The sequence below is a fragment of the Micropterus salmoides genome, unplaced genomic scaffold (genome assembly GCF_014851395.1).
Source record: "Micropterus salmoides isolate LMB-PRFRI ecotype aquatic unplaced genomic scaffold, ASM1485139v1 Ms_hic_scaffold_14, whole genome shotgun sequence".
Lineage (NCBI taxonomy): Eukaryota > Metazoa > Chordata > Actinopteri > Centrarchiformes > Centrarchidae > Micropterus > Micropterus salmoides.
Window position 1 is genome coordinate 17,940,174 of NW_024040485.1, and position 20,701 is coordinate 17,960,874.

The 20,701-nt window shown below is 41.6% G+C and overlaps 1 protein-coding gene across 1 annotated transcript in view; it reads left to right on the plus strand.

The window, feature by feature from the left end:
- The window catches only part of LOC119902161 (ephrin type-B receptor 1-B-like), a 154,866-nt gene that overhangs the window by 72,487 nt on the left and 61,678 nt on the right, over positions 1 to 20,701 (plus strand). Inside the window, 1 exon segment of the mRNA XM_038718146.1 lies at positions 17,027 to 17,182. Coding sequence (XP_038574074.1) covers positions 17,027 to 17,182 — 156 coding nt within the window.

Genomic DNA, 20,701 nt, shown 5'->3' on the forward strand with positions numbered 1-20,701 from the left:
AGGAGTGCAATGCTAAATCGGTGGAGTACTTTTCTAAAAGCAATTGATTTTGTTCACAGTCAAAGATGCAAGCTGCCCTCAGTTTCCAACTGTGTTTGGCTGCTTGACTTGGATTAGATGGCCACTTTTAATAACAGGATGTTATGTTCCTTGTAGTCGATTGACAGTTATCCCCTAGGCACATTTTTCAGTTAAGAATAACATCCTAATAATCCTCCACCAATTTCAGGGCCAACAACGTGGACAACACCCTTCAAGAGGAAGTCTGTAGCTCACCTGTAATTAGTGAATAATATGGAAGGAGATGCGTTTTATAGAGGTAATGACCTCATTAGAAAAATAATTATATGATGTACTGAGAGATACGTTTATAACTAACCCTCTAACACTGTTTTATGATGTCTATGCACAGTGCTTATAAAGACAAAAAGTCCCCCCTGAAAGAGCAAAGATGTTATCTTCGTGCTGGGCCGGTGTTGCTGTAGTGCTAGGCTAGACTGCACAGCGGTATGCTTCTCAAAGAGAATGATATCTGATTAGTCCAAGTCCGAATACAGGCAGAAGCTGACAAACAAATGGATTTGCTGTGTCTAGAATGTTCTCTGGGGAGCTGGATGGGCTGAGATACAGAGATGCTGCTTTTGTGTTGGAGCCAGCGTGAAGCATAATAAGACCCTTTGGGGAATGAACCAAACACAGAGTGATAGGGACACAAAGGCACACATGCTCATACACTCAGTCAATTTCACAATCTCTCCCTCTCGCTCCCTCTCTGTTTTTCGCCCTGCCTATCTTTCTTTCTTACTTCCCTATAAACTGACCTTTATATTGCTGGCTACCGTGGTTGGCCTATCATTATGTGTTTTGGCTTTGCAGGTCTGTTGATTTTCTTGACTCTCGCCAAGTTTATTGTGTCAGCCAAGTGTCATGTCACACTCCCACAAACAGGACTCACAGCAGCCTTTTCATAAGGATATTATTGTGTGTGTGTGTGTGTGTGTGTGCGTGCGTGCAAGCAAGTATGTGTGTGTGCGTACAGACATGTCTGTGTGTGCTTCAAACACATTATTAGCATGAATGGGTCAGCAAATCCTATTCCCTCCATCCCTTGTTTTCTCTCTCTATCTCATCTTTTCTGCCTCTTTAATTCCCTCTCAACCACTGTCCTCCTTCTCTTGTGTTCTGCTAGGAGAGCAGTCGTAGAGGGAGTGCGACAATAGAGGTATTAACCAAATGCATATTGAGCTTGCCTGACTCGCGCAGTCAATGTGGTGCTTTTACACCCCTAATGCCCTGTGAATAGGGCTGCTGCTGCCTGAGAAACGCCTCTGTGAGCACTCGGAGTGAGGGGCCCTTTTACTGGCTCTTGTGACCCCTGGTCCACGTCGCCTGTGCCGGCCCCATCTCAGAGCACACAGTTAGTCATTCTCCTAAGCGCTAAATCTGGATTGGAAGCCTCTTCATTGTGTAAATGGTTTGAGAGGGGGACCTCGGCCAGACAAAAGGGCTCGTCTTTGGCTGAGGCTGGGGCCTCCCTAGCCCTATCCCTCCCTTCCTATTCTTCCATACAGAACCCCTAGCAGGAGCGCTAATTGTTGCATGGAGAGCAAGAGTGATGGGGTGTTGAGTGGATGTCCTGCATAACACTGCCCCCAGTGGAATAAGAATGTGACAAAGAAGAAGACGAATGAAGAAGAGAGCTACCTTGTAAAAAAATAAAATAAAAAAATAAAGATTTATACAGCTCTCGCAATTTATTTATCAGTTGATCCAGGTCAGAAAAGATCCTGTGATGCCGGCTTATAGTAAAGTTTGCTTGGATTCCTTTAGGTTACAGTGCGTAAGACTTTGGAGCTGGAATGTGTAACAAACTCAGAGTGAATCTTTGAAGTGAAATGTGGTTGCCCTAGGCTACTTAGCCCCAGGGTCAAATGAGATTACACCCTTGATCTGTGTTAGTGCCTTCTGATCTGAAGGATTGCAACGAAGAGGTGAATGTGTGTGTCTGTGTGTGCGTTTGCAGGCGTATGTGCATGTGTATATATGTCTCTGTTATAGGAACCACTTGCATTTGTAAATTGGTTTACATATCTACGGCATGTGTGCTTAATTCCAAAGCACTGTTAGTCCTTACGATGTGTCCATACACATTTTGTGTGTGTGTGTGTGTGTGTGTGTGTGTGAGACACCCATATATTAGTGTGCTGTGGTCTTCTCCTGATAGAAAGGGGCTGTTAACTAATTAGTAGTGTTGTTGGTCTGATCTTAGTGCTTTGGTGGTGTGTCTCTCAAGCTACAAAACCTATTCTCTCTCTCCCTGTCTTCCTGTCTGACACTATATCTCTCTCCCTCTGTTTCTCTCTCCCTGCCCACTGCTCCGGAACACCTTAATCCAGTGTGAAAGCAATTGGCTCTCTCAGATCTAATCAATAGAGGGCCAGGGCAGTGAGCCAGGGGGAACATCTCTGGCCCCTGCTCAGCTACAATCAATTTAGAACCATCGATTCAGTGATTGAAATACAAAGAGCAGACGCGCTGGACCGTACAGGTGCTTTAGTGTTTGGGTGTGCCAACATGTTATATATCTCCCGGTGTGAGTGTTTTTCTGTATTTATGTGTGTTTGTTTGTGTGTGTGTGGGTGAGTTGTGTGAGTTTGTGTGCAAATTTCTTTGTGTGTATATAGATAGTATGATTTATTTTCGAGCCATCTGTAGTAAAGTGGGAATGGCATTTAATCTAGCAGCTCTGAGAGAGCCAAGAAAAAAAAAATCACTCCTAATCCAATATGTCCTGCCCAGGGAAGGTGTGTTTTCGAAGGTGTGTGTGTGTGTGTATTTCATGTTTTTATATCTCGGTGGGGACTTTAACCTGAATGCACACTAACCGATGGGCTCTCACGTCACTGTGGCGACAAGAATTGAGGTCCCCACAGGTAGAGACTTGGTTTTATGGTTCAGGTTACAATTAGGTTGGGTAAGAGTTAAGTTTAGGCATGTAGTTGATTAAAGTTAGGGCAAGTTGCTAGGGAGTGCATAATGTCAATTAGATGTCCTCACACAGATAGAAGAACAAAAAACTTGTGCGTGTGTGTGTGTTAAGTTGGCCTGTGAATTTGTGTGCAGCCAAGGGTTTCCTACTCACCACAGCAGGGTACTTGTGTATACCCCGTGTGTTGATGCATTTTTTGATGCTAATGCGCACAAAGTTTAGAATGCCTTTGCATAACATTTGCATGCAAAATGTAAGTATACATTGTGACAACAAGAGTGTGTGCATGACTGTTGACATGTGAGAACACACGACATCTACAGAAATGTGACAGACTTCTCTTTGCTAGGCTTTGCACGGGTAAGCGTGTATTCATGTATATATGATGCCATTGCATTTATTTGACCCTGTTTATGCACGTCATATGTATGTATCAGAAAGTGTATTCATTTGTGTAATTTACTGCTATACATTTACAGGGTTGTGGCACATACTGCATGCCACTGTGTGTATGTATTTTTAATATTTTTATTTAGTTGTTACTGCAGTAACAATCATTCTTAATGTGCTGAATATGAACACACAAGACCATAAATGTTTCTGAGTCATCACTACAGTATCACATCAGTAAATTACGCATTCAGCATTTGACTTATAGCAACTCTACAGCGTGTGTGTATATGATGTGCAGTTGTCTGGTTAAGATAGTTCAAAGAACAGCAATGCCACCTGAGTAAGAAAACATACCGAGCTTACACTTGTTTTGTATGTCTTGATGTGATGAAAATGTGACTATGGCCAGTAAAGCTAGGAACTTTTAAAACCCTATCCTAAATGTGTCATGTTGTCACATGTACATTTCTGTACAAAATGTGTGTGAGCTTCTGTGATTTAATGATTAGTTGGGAACCTTTGAAATCAAACCACTCTCCTTTCTCCATCACACACATACATTTTCTCTCTTTTACACACACACACACACACACACACACACACACACACACACACACACACACACACACACACACACACACACACACACACTTGTGCTACTGTATCTTGTTAGTCCTTACCCTTGTGTTAATGGCTTTCTGCCATTTATACAGTTAATCCAGTTTCCCGGTTGGTCGTGTTGTGTTTTCTCCCTAATTCTCTGCTGGACAAGGTGTTGATGTCTTTCACAAAGTTCACAATGTCAGAAACATCTAATGATAATCTGACACACACACTTGCCACGCATGCACATTTACACTAGCTTTTACTATAGGCTTTCTTTCTTCCTGTTCCCTGGAGCAGCACAGCTGAGTCCCCTCACTGACAGACCTGCCAATTTTCTAGAAGTTTAAACTGGCTTTCTTCACAAATGAATGCACAGCAGCTAGACATTATAGCTTTTTTTTTTTTAATCTGGGATTTTGATATCGGACCATATTCACAGTAGCTCCACTACTACACTGAAGTTGAAATAAATGCAAGCAACTTATTGTTATGTTTGGCAATACCTTCAATACATTTTCCATGTTTACTTTTAAGATTTTTGATTTATGAATGAGAAATTTGCCTTGTAATATAAATCAAATTAAAATCCTAAATACTTCTCCAAACAGCAGGAATTCTGTGACAAAGTGGCCTGCCAATTTTATTTAAAATGTGTTTTTAGTCCTCTGTACTTAGCGCTAGGGTAGTCTAAATTGATTTATATGATAATTATATTTGTATAATTTATAAGGTTATAATTATCACAAATCATTAGTATAAACCAATGCTAAACATTTCTCTGTGAGACTACCGTGATGTTTACAATTGCTACACAAAGCAGAAATAGTTTCTTTCTTCCACTTTCTACATCCCACCTTCATTGTTCTGGGTTCCATTTTTGAATGATCAAGATATTCATTTCCCGTCAGCTCTTGTCTGTCCACTGTCTATCATTAATTCTTCATCGATGACTTCTGGTCTCCATCAATCCGACAATGTGTGAAGATGTTCATGTGGCGTAAGGACATCCCGCATGGCTGCACCCCCTTTAGGCATGTACACAAACACACATGCAATAACACACAATGTACACATATGTTTGACAGTTTCATCGCTCAGAGCATATTGACTAAGGCTGCCTCATAAAGATCAGATTTGGACAGGTGGGGTGGGGGCTGCAGTTCAGAATCGCACGCTCCCTTTCTGTGTGAGTGTCAGTTTGTCCGGGAGAGAATACAACTTTCTGATAAGGTTGTGCAGAGGTCATGCAGATGTAAATATGACATGAATATTGATGTGCTGTGGGCCTGGTTACCTTTGGAGGATTTTATAGCTGCAGGTGCGTTGCGTGCCAGAAAATGGGGTCAACCTCTGCTCATTCACGCAATGCAACAGAATGTTTGAAGAACACATTTGTTTGTCTTTGTATAGTACAAGCAAAAATACATTTCCATGCACGTCATTCGTCCATTGACGTTTTCTGGTCACACCTGGGCCTAATGTCAACAAACGTTGTTTTTGTATGTATAAAAGCACACCCATCCTGAACCATGAATGGAGCTGTCTATGCTGGGCAGGACAGATGCATAGTCCCTCGAAAAAGCATTTATTATCCATCCTTTTATATTCCCTGTTGCCTATTGTCAGCTTTAGCAATAATAGCTTGGCCGTCACTTACTATGCAATGAGAAATGGCTGCTTTGCACAACACATATTGTGGGACTCTGCCACCAACAATTTGAGTGACAAGATGCACTCCTGAGTGCTTTCTCACTTTGTTGTGCTCTCCCTTTCTCACACTCTATTTCCCCGATCCTGGTCACTTTTCCGCTCCCACGCATCACATACAATTTGTGCCTTCTCTTTTGATGCAGAGCATTTTATCATTATTTACCGTTAGGCATAATAGCAGCAGTGACAAATCAACAGCAGATATGCTAGTACTGCTGGAGGAACATCTTGCTGGTGAATGCATAATTGTATTGATGTAGCTGTTTTTGTAACAGTTCATGTCATCACCATCCCAGGGTGCAGTGCTGCTGATGACCTCTCCTTCACCATGGTGCTCACGCCACCCATCCCTTCATCTTATTCTCCAACCTCACCTATCCACCTCTTGTCCTGTCATCTGCAATGCAGTCTACAGCCCGAGGGTTGGCTCTGAGCTCACCATTGAATTTCAAAAGCTAGAATCGTGTTTTTCCTCCCCTTTCCTTTCTTGTCATCCACCTCCAAATCCACTCTACCGCTAACCTCTGGCCTCCTACTGTGTCTGACAGCCTCTTTGCCATGTGTGAAAATGTCAGCACCAGCATGACAGGGTGCAGACGCTTACTAGTGGGTTATAGGTTGGAGACGTGTCACTGCACTTCTATGTGGTTATGGTGTTGGGGATGGAAGGGCCTACCGTGATTACACTCTCTGACATCATCGGAGGGAAGAGCAGGCTGCGCTCAGCTGTGTGATTCTGCCATTGGGGCTTGTCTTTGCCAGAATATTTTGGTGTAAACATTGTGTTATGTACGCTCAATTAGGAATCAAATTAGGAAATGGTAAACAGTATAGGGACCTTCGTTTTCCAGTTGTTTTATCATTCTACTCCTCTGTTACCTTCAAATGTGCATAATTACTCATCCACCCTTCATGGGCCTCTACACTCATTAGCAGGGCCTCAACCCTGAGCCAAGGGGCTGGGTATTTTAGGATACATGGGTATTTAAAGCTATTGTTAAGCCTTGCTAGAACAATTCTCAAAGCATTTTAACATTCAATTGGCGAGTAAGGAATTATATGCTTTTGAGATTAGGACTTTTCAACTAAATTATGATGGGGCTTGTTACCAGTTTATTAGCCTCAGATTTTATTTTTTCATCTCTTTTTATTAAATCAAAATGTAAATGTGCATGTTTACATTCTCCTTACATTGCTTCTAATTTTAGGCTGTTTTCCAAGTATTTTGTGTTTGACATTATCATCTCATCTAGTCAATAATAATAATAATAATAAAGATGAATCTGTTTATGACAATTCATTGTCAAAAAAGCTAATTGCTATAGCAGTATATGGTATTTTCTTATAAAAAAGATTTCACCATTTATATTGTATATCTATTCCAAATGATTTTAGGCCTCTTCAGATTGTTATCTTCTATCACAGAAACAGTCTCACTGCAGTCTTTCTGCAGTGTAAGCACACAGGCTTCCTACCAACTCTATAGACTCATGGTTAAAGAGTCTGTTTGGGTCATTTTTTGGTGACAGATTTGACGACAAAGTGTAACAACTAGGAAAAATATCAGTTATATTAATATATATTTAGATGTATACATACAATTAATAAAATGAGTTTTTTCCCTATTAATTATACATCATATGAATGAACCAAGCAGCTAGTAAAATAATCAATGCACGGGAAAGACCTTGTTGGCTCCGGGAGCAGATCTGTCAAAATCCTTATTACTCTAATACTACACCTGAGAGTGACTGCTATAACATTGTTGCATACATTTATTTATTATTTTAAATGTAATCGGTATTACAGGCACATTGCTTTAATGCAAAGCAAATTAGATGTAAGTCTGAGCTTTATATAGCATCTAAAATTAGAATGAACTAAGGTTAATATTTTTGTCTCCATTTATTTGAAGATGATTTACATGAAGATATTTCTTTTCACAACTCTTTCCTGCATAGTCTATCCTTTTCCTTTGTGTTTTCTGTAATGACTGACATAGATTACTGCGGCTGCTCTAAACTGTATGTGCTGTGCATCTTGCAATACTAAATCACTCTAAGGCACATCCATAGCTTGAAGCTGCCGGCTGAATCTTTGTTCACATCCACTTTCATTTTCAATTACACACATGGTGAAGAAATAACAAAAAAATCTAATTTGGTGCCAGAGCATGCATTATGTATCAGGCAAAGCTAAAGGTAAAGGTCCCCTGTGACGCCAGATGACTCGATTGGCTGATAAAAGTCCAACTGTTGCTGAACTTGATTTGATCACTTCTTTGTGTTTTTGTATTTGAAGGCAAAGGTACATTCTATTGGACGCCTTTGGGGGACTATATTAAAATGATAATGTAAATTTGAAAATATAATTTTACAATAGCATTGTAATTTTCAACATATGTGTTATTTGAGTAAAAACTATAGTGAGAATGCAATAATCTAATTTTAATTTTCACATACTCATATGGGCTTTCTATGACCATATTAAAATGAAAATGGAAAAGCTGACAAAGTCATACCCCGCTGTACAGTGAACAATATTTAAATGTTAATTCAAATTTGAAAATGCAATATAAACAATATAACCTGATTTACCATTAATGCAAGCATTATTTAAGTCCCAATTAAAAGTAATTCATTTTTATATAGTCCCATATAGGCTTCCATATTTTTTGGATGAGCAAGCATTTTCTCTCTTTCCTTAATTTTTCCCAGCAATGATTTATTGGAGACAATCTACAGTTTCTCATCAGGTTATGCTCTCCTCATGACAGAACTATGAGTGGTGAAAAAAAGGTTTGAAGGTAGTAAATGTAATAGACAGTGATGAGCAGAGCAACAGCAAAGGAGCAAAAAAGAGCAAGAGTGGGCATCTTTGGCTAACTGCTATAGATTAATTGATCTAGCCATGGAGTTAATGAGCTAGATCCTTTTTAAAAGAGACAAGTGCTGAGACAGAGGAAGCTAATGGTCTCTCACAGCTTGGAGTGGTAAGAAAGAGAAGGCTATTTATCTTGGAACATATACTTTATTCACCGTTTGACAGAATCACAAGGTAAATGACGGGGCCTGTAACTTCTGACTTTATTACCTCATTCTGATCATCCTTCTTTGTAAGTCACAATCCACAGACCACTCAACACAGGACACAACAACTGATTTCTGATAACTCTCCATCTCTGTCTGTCTCGCCCCTTTTGGTCTCTGTTAGTTGGCAATGGGCAATGTGTCTGGCCAGTCCCCTGTTAGATTCTGATTACAGTGTAGATAGTAATGCAAGCACATGTTACTGCCTGCTGAGCGGCGATATGTTTCAGGGGGGGTTATCTTGCCAGCCAGGGCTGGGTTGGTGCAGTGGAGTTTCCTGGAATACCAATGCCTCCTTGTCTTCTGTAGCTCTTTCCCCTCCTCCTCTCAGACCACTACTCCATCTGAAAGATATGCTCTGTGCCTTGGCACATACCTGTATCTTCCTGGAAATAAAATTGACCTGAGCCAACGTGCCACGCACGATACAGAGCGACCAACTGCCAACGCAACATTCGTTCTCACGTGTCTGTGTGTGGCGAAGAGATTATATTACTCTCTTGATCTGTATCGTGGTCATATAATGCATACATACACATGCACACGCTTGCACATGCAGACACACAACTCGTGCATGCGCTTTCGCTAAGCCAGATTTCCCAGTCGGCTGGTCTGTTGTTGGCCGGCTGTTCAAAGGGAAAGTGTGGGCCAAAAAATCCTGGCTGTGAGGTTACCATGGTAACAGCCTGCCCAGGGGCGTGGGCTGTCTGCTAAATTGTGCTCTGGTTTGTTAAGGCTCACACACACACACACACCTTAATTTTAACAGAGTTTGTCTTCCTACATTCATTGTGAAGCAGACACCTGCTCTGTTCATTAGCATTAGCAGTCAGACTGTTGGATTTCACGTCCTTATGTGAAGCAAACTGATTATGTTGGAGAATTTATACACAGGCCTTTTTTATTTTCTTTAGCTGGACACTCTCTCATCTTCTAGTTATTTTACTGCTGCACTGCCCTCTATTGAATCCAGTCAGACTTGGTTTTCATTCCACAGACACACTCACATGGAGGAGGATAATGCTGAACTGCTATTATTATAATAATAATAAAAATAATATTAGGACATCAATGGTTGTCAAAAATGTATCAGAGGAAGCAATTTATTTTCGTATTTTGTAATGCAGATTTTTTCTATTTCTTCAAAATTTTCTCCTCCTTATGTGTTCTGTAATGTGTTTCTCTTCTAATACAAGACTACACAGCAGTATAGCACTGTATGGAGTTTCAAAGGGAGCCTAATTGGAGGATATGTTAGCATTCTCAAGGGGGTATAAGTATTGTTCACTAAGGTTTCTGCAGTGTCAGACATTGCTGTATTAGCTAGTTGAGAGGACAGGTGTGTCAAGATGAGTGGTGTTTGGTGAACTAAGGCAGGAGAAAGTTTGGAAGAGTTGTAAGAGTGTGAATTCACTTGTGTGGAGGTGAGTTTGTGCGTACACGGGTGGTTGTGGGTGTAGGTACGGGTTTTAGCTTGGAAGAGAGTTTCTGACAGGGCCAGAATGGACAGATGATTAATGATCAGGGGGAGTCTTCTGTAGGAGGAACTCTTCAGCACCGCAGCTCTTAACAAAAGCAGACGAGGTGTGCTCCAAGCACTGCACTCTTTCAACCATCCCTTTATTCCTGAGGAAACCTCTCTGGCCCTCTTTTATTCCTCATCACATTCTCTCTTTCTGTGAGATTAGAAGGCGATGACAGGGGGGTAGTGGAGACTTACACAGACCAGACTTGCCAAATGATGTCACCACGGTGAACCGTGATGCGAACTGTGATTCAAGTAAACAAAGAAATTAAGGCACTTGTGAGAAGTTACATACATTTTAGTCCCAGATCTTGGACTGAAATGTTTTTCACGAGTCCCTGTTGACATCTGTTGGCAGTTTATAAGAAATATGCTAAATTGTTCTTGAATGAGTTTCTATGAATGAATAAATCATAAATCTAAAAGGCAGTTTACCTTGACTTTTAATATCCTGCGGGCATTTTCTGATGATTCTGACAAGCCTTTGTTTCGAACCATGCCTCTGTCTCAAATAATTGTATTGTGTTTTTCAATGACCTTGTGGAGAAATGGAACACCTGGGTTGGAAAAGCAGCTCATTACGTGGATTGTGGCTGGAAAATGAACAATGACAGAAAAGCAGGAGTGAATACCAATAGGCTGCAACACTGATTGCCTTTTTGTTTTAAGATGTTAGCTGTCCTGACACGTTTTGTGTCCCCTCTGTCAAACAAACGGGTTCATTTTACCACTTGACTGATATTCTCTGATTTAGCACATAAGCAAATCTATACAGGCATGCACTTGGCTTGTAAGCAGCCTCCAATGGTTTGACTGGGAGAGAGCTGCCTTTCTGAGTGACTGGGCAACGAAATACTGAAATAGGGGTCAACTGGGGTCTTGACCCAATCATAAGCCTGTCTGTATGAGGGTTTGTGAATGAGGTGGTGTATGCATGACTCCAAAGCCTGTTAAGACTGTGATCCATCGCATGTGATGGATGAGGGCCAGGGTTAAGGGTGTATTGGGGGGGTCAAGAGTTGTACTTAAGGGTCACTGATGCTAACTCACAACTTGTGCCCTTCTGTGGGTCACGCAACCTCTCTGCACAAAGTTTTAAAACCTCAGACAGGCAGAATTGGTATGTGGATTTCATCAGGCAAATAGCTATTTTATAAAGAAATGTTCTTAAAATTTGTCATAACTTTAATCTACTTAACCTTGGTGCCAAGAGTCAATATTGGAGTGCTGTAGATTTTTTTTGTGATAAATATTTAATATTGCAGAATGGAACTTTCACCTTTAAATCTCAGGTTTATCACATAAGCTCAAGCACATTTCCACATCAGCTGCTGCATACGTTTGATTGCATTTCCACAATTTCATAAACCTCATACATACTTCTGAGTGGTGCTAAAGGAAAAGCTAGGGGATGACTTGTACTGTAACTTTGGTTGGGTTTGAGTAGGAAAGCTATTTCCAAACCCAACATGGCATAATCTTTTGCATTGGCTTCCTACAACTCCTAACTGTACATTGCAATTTTATCTCACACACACCTGGTGATGCTTGCATGACTAGCTAATGTAATTCTTATTACACTGCCTCCATAGACCCCATGTCTCCAATTACCTTGGGTACTGATGGACTATATGCATTCTAAACACATGCACCTTATGTGACACAGTGCCAGCAGGCTTCCATGTATGATGTATAGCCTGCAGTGTGCACTATATTATACACTCACCAAACACATTGCTTAGTCTGTTTTTTCCGGCTTTATTGCCAAAACATGTGTTACCTCTGACATAAATTATCATTTCATCTTCTAATGACATTTATCATGTCATTAGAAGATGAAGACAGGGTTTTTTTGGATTAAAGAGCAGCATACCACGATCCACCCGGCCCATCACCCGGACCAGGCGCCACGGCAGGTGCGGTGATCACTCAGAGGAGAGGGAAGAGAGCCAGGAGAGGAGCCATGCTGGCCCAGCTTGGACTTAATTCTGCTCCTAAAGAGCCGGTCTGGACAAAATGGGACTCATATTGACCAAGCAACGGAATTTAGAGACTGTTGTGCCCACATCGTTACAGAGACCTGTCCCATCAACATCTCGGATCAAGAACTCGGCAGGTGGTCCAAGTTCCGAGCTGTGAACACAAGACTCCGGGAATATGAGAGGAGGTGGACTCTGTGTTTTACATCAATGATGCTTGGTGCTCAAACACAGTCAAGATGGACTCTGTTTCCCAAATGTCAGACTGTTTATTGTGAAGATGAAACTTTCATATTATCATTTGGTTGCTGCTGTTTACATTCATCCCAAATGCTTGCATATTTATATACATGTATATGTATATAAATAACTGCATATATTGTTTTATTTTATATGTTTCCATATTTTAATACAGGCCTACACTTTATTATATGCTGTGTGTGTATCATGAAGGAACTACAAATTTTGTTTTGTTATGCAGCCTTGTGCTGTATAATGACTAATAAACTACCTTGTAGTCTAACTCCTGAGCACTACCTCCTGGCTCTGCACATCGGGCATTGTTAAAGGCTGTTCACAGACACTAGCTCATATTGCTAATCTTCTCATGTAGCACTTGTCCTGACTAATCAATACATCACTGTTGTGAAGAAAGAATACCAAAGTTTTCTTCAAATGAACTTGGTTGATTTTGAAATGTGTGGTATACGAAGTTGCCTGTGCTTTTCATAAGCTACATTTAGATTGTGATTGTTGTCTTTCTCAGATGACTGACAGTGAAGAGATCATCATCTCATCTCTCCCGGTCAGGCTTGGTGTGACATGAGGTCATCACAGTTAGACTGTGATGAGTAGCGAGCAATGATCCATAGCTGCCATACCCCGACCAACTCAGTGCAGAATGAGCTCGAGACAGAAGGAAAGAAAGAGAGGAAGACAGCCACCTTTTAACAAGGATTCAAACCTGTCAATCAAGGCAAGAAAGTAACAAGGGGAGGAAAGGTGGGAGAAGAGAGAAAGCAAATGCATTACCAGTGGGACAGACAAAAAAGATGTGAGGGCAGAGAAGAAGTGAGAAGGAGAAGAGGAGTGAACAATGCAGAGAGAATCCTGTAGAGAGCACTTGAAAGGGAAGAATGTTTTGGTTTTTTTGCATGCAGCCAGTTCAGTTGTGGGTTATTCTCCCACTGGGGAGACTAATTGCTTGTTGACTAATGTTATATCCCCTCCTGTCCCAGAAAACCAACACGTTTGATGAGTGATGGATCTATGTGCTTTTTTTCCTTGGGACAGGAACTCCTGGCCTCCTCAAATCTAAATATTCACAAATCAGGAGAAAAGACTTTGGGCTCAGTTCCAAATTCATGAAGCATAACGCTATGCAGCCCACTGCTGCCCGCCCTTCGAACGAGATCTCTGAGGGTTTGCTAACATTGTTCACTTCACTTTCTCATTCTCTCCCTCTCTCTGTCTTTGCCCGTATCTGTTTCTTCGTCCCTCTCGCTCTGTGAGGCAGATGAGCTAATTAATGAGTTTAATGCTAGGATGCATGCACATATTACGTGTCAATTAGAGAATTAGCCTCAGCACCAAGGTAGGAGTTATAATCTAGATGGACATTCATTCTGCGCTGGGTGTGAAGTGTTTGCTTGAGTATGTCGCTGCCTGTTTGTTTTGGCTGGCTGTCACTTATCTCCCCTCCTGTAATGCTGATCGCAGCATCTTCAGTTGTCCAAGGAGAAGCAGTAAATTATCTCAGGTTCTGTGGAACATACGCTAGTCAAGTGGCAGAAAATGTGGGTGCACCATTTCATTTAATGGGGTCAGCAGTGGTTACAGAACATGTGTCGCTGTGTAAATCACTTCAGTAAACGTATTCTTGAGGTGAGGATAGAATTGATGTCAATATGGGAGTGTTTCTCATGGTGTATGTTTATTTCGGTGTGTACATGAGTATAAGACTGTGTGTATAGACATTCTTCTGCTCACAATTTTGCCTTGAGGCACTTTTGCAGTGCTGCTATCTCAGACGGCTGAATCAGCACAGCCTCCTTTGCTTTTCTCTTCACTTTTGCCCATTTATGAGTGTCCATGCTTGCCACTGTCTGTCTGTAAACACAACCTGAGGGCAAAACCCAATGCACATATTCTGCTCACACCCCATTAAACACATAGAACAACTTATTGTGATCCCTTTTCATGAGAGTCAAGTCAATAGATCTGAAGCGTGTGTGTGTGTGTGTGTGTAGTGTCATGGCCATGTGCATATGTGTGGTTCTTTGCTCACTCTGATGTATGAATTTTACACAGGGAAGATGATGACACATAAGTCCCCCCCCCATCCTGCTGAAAATGAATTTTTGATCTGTGTTTTATCATCTTGTAATCTCTGATAACTTTGGAAGTTATTGCTTTATAAAATGGCTCTGCAGCTGGTTTGTGCTTCCCCATATGGCCAGGGAGGGTTTTAAGAGTCTCAGTGTTCTTGTATTAGAAGGAGGTTGCTCTTCCCACACATGACATCAGTGTATTACAAGTTGGGAGAGGTGGCTAACTTCTACTGCTACACACAAAAATATAGGCTCACACTCTCCTATAGAAACAGTATTAACTTTATAGTACGGTCTCACTAACCTTGTAGAACTCTATATATTCCCCCATGCATGCATCTTTAGATACAAGATAGCTCTGGAGGATCCACAGCATAGCAATGTGTTTTGCTCACGGGGATATCCTTGTGCATTGCAGCTGTGATCTGCCTTACAGCTCATGGGTTGTTTTATAAGCTGTTTTTGGTTGTTGTGGTCTGGTCATGCATGTGTGTTTGCGTGTGATGGTCTGGCTGTGTGTGGACAGCATTGTGTGACTAGACATGAGGTCAGTCAGTTAGCTTCTGGTGTGTCTGTCAGCCCCACCAACGGAGATCTGAGAGGGCAGCAGCTTGTGTGTGTGTGTGCATGATGCCTCCTCTTTCTTCTTCCCCTGCTTTCTTTACCGCTGTTTCTTTATCTCGCTATCTTCACCAACAGCCCATCAGAGAGGCCAGCTGAATGGTATGAATGGAAGAGTCATAAAAACAGGAACCTGCCCTTTTTTTATAGCAAAGCAAAGTAGACTGCGGTTTCCAAACCCAGTCTCTTAGTGCATTTTGTAATGAAGCATTTAATTTTTTAATAAAATCTTAAAAGCCTATTTAAACAAATGTCCAAAGGTTTTTCTCACATAGCTACTGTGCTACATTCTTCACTGTTTGACCCTGCAGTGAGAGGGAATGGGACCAACTCCTAGATCATTATTGCTTAATAACTCTCCATTTACCAAGCTCTTCATAAATATCGGAATAGCTTTTAGTCAGATACAATAGAATCATTGTGTAGGAAGCAAATCAGTCTGATTTAACTGGTTTGTTTTGCTGTTATCTGAAACACATAACCACTTGCTCTTCATTTTGTTTACCTGATAAAGTCTGTCATTGTCTGCAGACCTTGTGTGACACCTTTTGCTCTTAATATATGGTATACATCTTGGCTGCACATATTTATTTTCCACAGAAAAGGAATATAAACTTATGTTTTTACACAAGTATGTGTAAGTTATACCGTACATCCCACTTTTCAGACAGAATCAAGCTTTTACAATCTTTTACTCAGGCAAGTAGACACAGCTGGAGAAACTGTACGATGCTTGTCCCATTAAATTTATAACCCCTCCCCCTCTGGAGTGCAGCAAAACCACAGCTTCCTCCCCCATCAGTAAGCCTGCTAAAATATTAGACATTTATCATGGTTATTATAGTCAGTAAATCCTTCCACACAGCGCAGAAACTGCTCAGCTTTGTATTCTTTTGGGATATGAGGGTAAATGGATTAGGTTATTGCCTGGACTCAGGAGCAGTGATATCACACAATAATCTTTGTCCTCCACCACGGCCTTTAGAATTTAGGGCACAAACATATCAAGCCAACCTTCACAAACTTATCAATGGCGATGCGTCGTGACGCCACGTCTTCTTCATTCGTACTTGAACATACTGCAAATGCTGCAGCTGATTGCCATCTAACTACTGACAGACGTGTATGTTCTGTTCCTCTGGGAGAACAAATATGGTCAGCAGGCTTTCATGCCACTAACAATCTGAGTAAACAGTTTTGTTAAATGATCAGAACACAAAAAAATGTGTCTGATAAAATGTTGCAACTGGCACTGTGAAGTTTTCCTTTGATTTTAATTTCTTTATTTTACACTCTCCCTTACTGGCTGGTTCAGCTGTTGACTTAACATGCTGAAATGGCAGATTATGTGCTGATAACGTCCAACAAATGCCAATGGTGACAACAACAAAAACTACAAATAATTTGCACAGACGCTACAGACAAACAATTGTCCAACAGCACGTGATGGTGAACTTTCAACTGGACGCATTAGGGCCGCTCGAGTAAGACAGATTGAGTCGACTGATTGTGCACATGAGGAGAATTAGACACAGTATTACAGGAATTGTTCCACATTTAAAAAAATATATCCTTTCTTGCCAAGCGTTAGATCAATACTACTCTTGTGTTTCCTAGTCAGTTTCAACATGGACTGCTTTTTTATTTTATCTTGGTCTATTTTCATCTCCGCTTCTGCATTCTAGCAGATATATTGGACCCAGATGCCTGGGTCATGCATGGTACTTGGCTGGTGGATATTTGTTTTTAAATCTTTTTCTGACATTGTTTTTCTCTTCCCACAGCATGCCCGCCGGGTACCTTCAAGTCAACCCAGGGTCCAGGTCTGTGTCTACAGTGCCCTCCTAACAGCCGCTCCACAGCTGAGGCCGCCACCATCTGTGTGTGCCGCAACGGCTACTACCGTGGTGATGCTGATCAGCCGGATGAACCCTGCACCAGTGAGTATATTGCACATGACATTATATACACGCTCTAACACTGTCAAACCTTAAATTCTTGCAGGACATGCACTTATAACAGGCCTGTATAAGTATGCATTATTTATTTTACTGTAAATGTGTATGTGACATCAATATTGAATACGCTGGCCATGCATATACAGTAAGCCACTACATTGTCATAACAGCGATGTAGAGATTGAAATTTTTTCTTTATCTCACTTCTTCAGTGTCTCTTTCTTCCTCATCATCACACCCAGCACATGTCGCAGCATTTACATGAGCATGTATCTAGAGCTCTAGTTGTCTTCTCAGTCTGGTCATGATAATTACATTGCAGGGTTTCCGTCATTTACGTCTCCATCGCTGTGCCAATGAGCTTCCTCTCTGTTTCCCCTCAGTTATCTTCCTCTCACTGTCTCCCTTTCTTGCCATTGTTCTTTCGTTCTGTCTGCTATCATCCCCTGAAGTCCTAATTACTCAGGCAGATGCTGTGAAGCTTCGACACTGTCCTGCCGTTATCCGCTGGAGATCCAATAAGGCCTCTCGCAGCATCATAGTTATCTTAATATGATGTAAAAGCAATATGCTAAGCCTTCCTGCTGTCCCTGCTGACACACAGTTACACAGAAGGAGAGCACTGTTAGACCCCAAAAAGTTTGTTTACCTCTCTTCCTTCACTGCCACTGGGGAGTGTCTTAATGGCATGTTCTTCTCACAGCAGCAGATGTGGAAGCATTATTGGTGAGGTTATGTATTCATTTAGTCCTGATTTATTCACATAGACCTGGCTAATTGGCCTCAGCAATGGGCACAGGACCACAGTGCTTTCCTAATCGGTTAGTAGCCTCACAGCTAAAACGTGTATTGAATACACCTCTTTTGCAGTGTTTCCTTTTTTATAACTCTGAGTAAGTGCCTTAAAGCTGAAGAGGAACCCCAGTGCAGCATGGCTGTTTGAACACTTCCCAAGTGCAGCCATCCACACCTTCAGGGTTTGGATGTTCTCAATGGATGACACCCCACTTTCACCTTGACTTTCCTACACCCTCCCATGGTATACCAAGCTCTCTGGTGAATTAGTCAACGCTCCATCAAGTATAGCATCTGCCTCTACCTTGAGGCCTTGAGTTTTCCCCAAGCAATCACCACAACAGCTCCCCACTGGAGCTTCTTGAACAGATCCCTCCGGTTTGTTCAGTTTGCAAATGCAGCCTATGATAATTTTTTTTTCTTCAATCACGACAATTCCTCTCTAGTCTTCTCTTTCAGGTTTGTTCTTTTTTCCTCTGCTTCACACTGTTTTTCCCTCATGCTCAGTACATTGTCAGTCCTTTCAATATCTTACCATTTCGGCCAGAATATATTTGGTTTTTAATGATAACACATCATAGGTACTCGGTTACATATCTGTTCAAAAGTTAAAAAAAGAAACAAATGCCTACTACTGCAATAACAATTACACAGTGCACTACCAAGTAAAATATTCATTACAAGAGACTGCATCCCAATGTTTTGAAAAATGCTACAGAGAATGTTGTTTTCAACCACCGCTTTTAACATCAACCTCCTAAACCAACTTAAATTCCTCCTCAATTTGTGTTAACAGCATTCGTTTGGAACAGCAAAGCCTTCTCTGAAGGTTGAACCATACAGTATTAGCTGAGCTTGATGCTCAGTGTGCCCTAGATCTCAGCAGGTGGGGGCCAGTGAGATCATCCTCGTAAGAATCTCTTTAATACTGTGGGTCCTGATAAGAGCACTGCTAGAGTAGCTTAAATCAGGCTAGTCTGTAGCAGCAGAAGCTGTAGCTGGCGTCAGAGGCGCGGGTCCCTGTATGCTCCAGATCAGTCTGATTAGATTGCTGATGGATTGTCCAGTGCCTAGCTCTGTCAGCGGGAGGCTTCACGCTACACCCCCCTCCCTTTCCCTCAAGGATACGCCAAGCATAGGATGCACTTCAAACCTTCTGTCTTGTGCTGACTCCAGCCATGTCTAAGGGGAGGAACAGTGTTCTGTCTCGCAGCATGAAGCCCGCTCTCAGCTTGGCTATCCAGCATGATGTGTTGGGACACTGGTTTGCATTGCACTGCATACCCTCCTGGTCCCTTTTTCAGGCTCCAGGCCGCAGTCTGATGTACCTATACCTCCCCATAGGTGTGCACGTTTGAAGTAGAATTTATGTGTACATGTGAGAATGATTTGGTGGCAGGCTGACCAGTGAGTTTCTCCCAATGTGTGAGTCAGGAGAATGACAAGCTGAATTTAGAAGACTTTATGGATTAAGAGAGCTGTCTGGGGAAGTTCTACGCATAGCCCCCAGTAACACAGCATATGAGACAGTCCCAGTGACACATAATAAAAAAAATGCTGAACATGCATGTTTACATCTTGGAAACCACAAATGCCAGCCACCAACCAATTCATGAGGAAAATCTTTGGAATGTAATTGAATCAACTTAAATATAGGGAAAGAGAAGAAAAATGTGATGATTCTGATGGGTTTCTACATTACTGATCCATACCACATTGGCCCTGAATCTTACAGCTCTCACTCAATACTCATATCTGTGGCCTGTCCCCTGGAAATCTCCTTGAGCCCTGTCAAACACTGTGTACACACACAAACAAACCTGACTGAAACGATTAAGGGGTTATCTGCTTTTCCATTCTCATCATCATTTTTCTTATTTGCTCCTATTCACCGTCTCTCCTCTCTCATTGTTCTGTTTTCAAACACAAAGAGGAGTGAGCCATTAAAGTGCGTAAATATTCAGTCCTTTTCTCCAAGTTGTTTTTTGTATTTTTTTTTCTCCACATCAACTGTGTTGTCAGTTCTGGAATCAGTTGTGGTGTTTCCCACAGCAGTCAGCTGGCCGGTTTCCTCTCTCAGTATTGCAGTAGTAAATGGATATAAGTCAAGGTGATTGTGTGGCCTACTCTAATCCCTGTACGGGCTAGGAAGACATAACGCTATAGATTAATGTACGCACGCATGCATGCATGTTCAAATATCTAAACATCTAAAGCTTTATGAGTCTAGAAGAGAATAATGACAAGAATGTGAATGTGTAGATTAACCTCTAGTCTAGCCTGTTAAAGAAAGGATTCTGGGTATTCATTGTGTCTCCGCAGATGCATCTACATCTCCCAAACTGCACTGCCTGCTCAAATACACACTAACACACACAGTCTATCTCTGACTTCCTAGTCTCTCAGCCAGACACTATTAGTCCTTATAACATGTTTTATTTCATGTCTCACCAACCCACACAACACGTCTTTCTTTCTCCCAGCTCCTGGCTGTGATAAGTAACTCCACACAGGGACCTTCTGTTGGTCCCTCGAGGCCTGTTTCACATCATAAAAACAAACAGTTTGAAAGAAGAGAAGCACCAGCCTCAGACCATTCAAAGGGTGAAGGAGTAAGCAATGTGCAGTGTAAGTGTTTATTTTGGGCATAGGGCGCAGTCTTTATATTAGCAGCTGACGGAGGAAACTGGGCTGTGGTCTTTTACA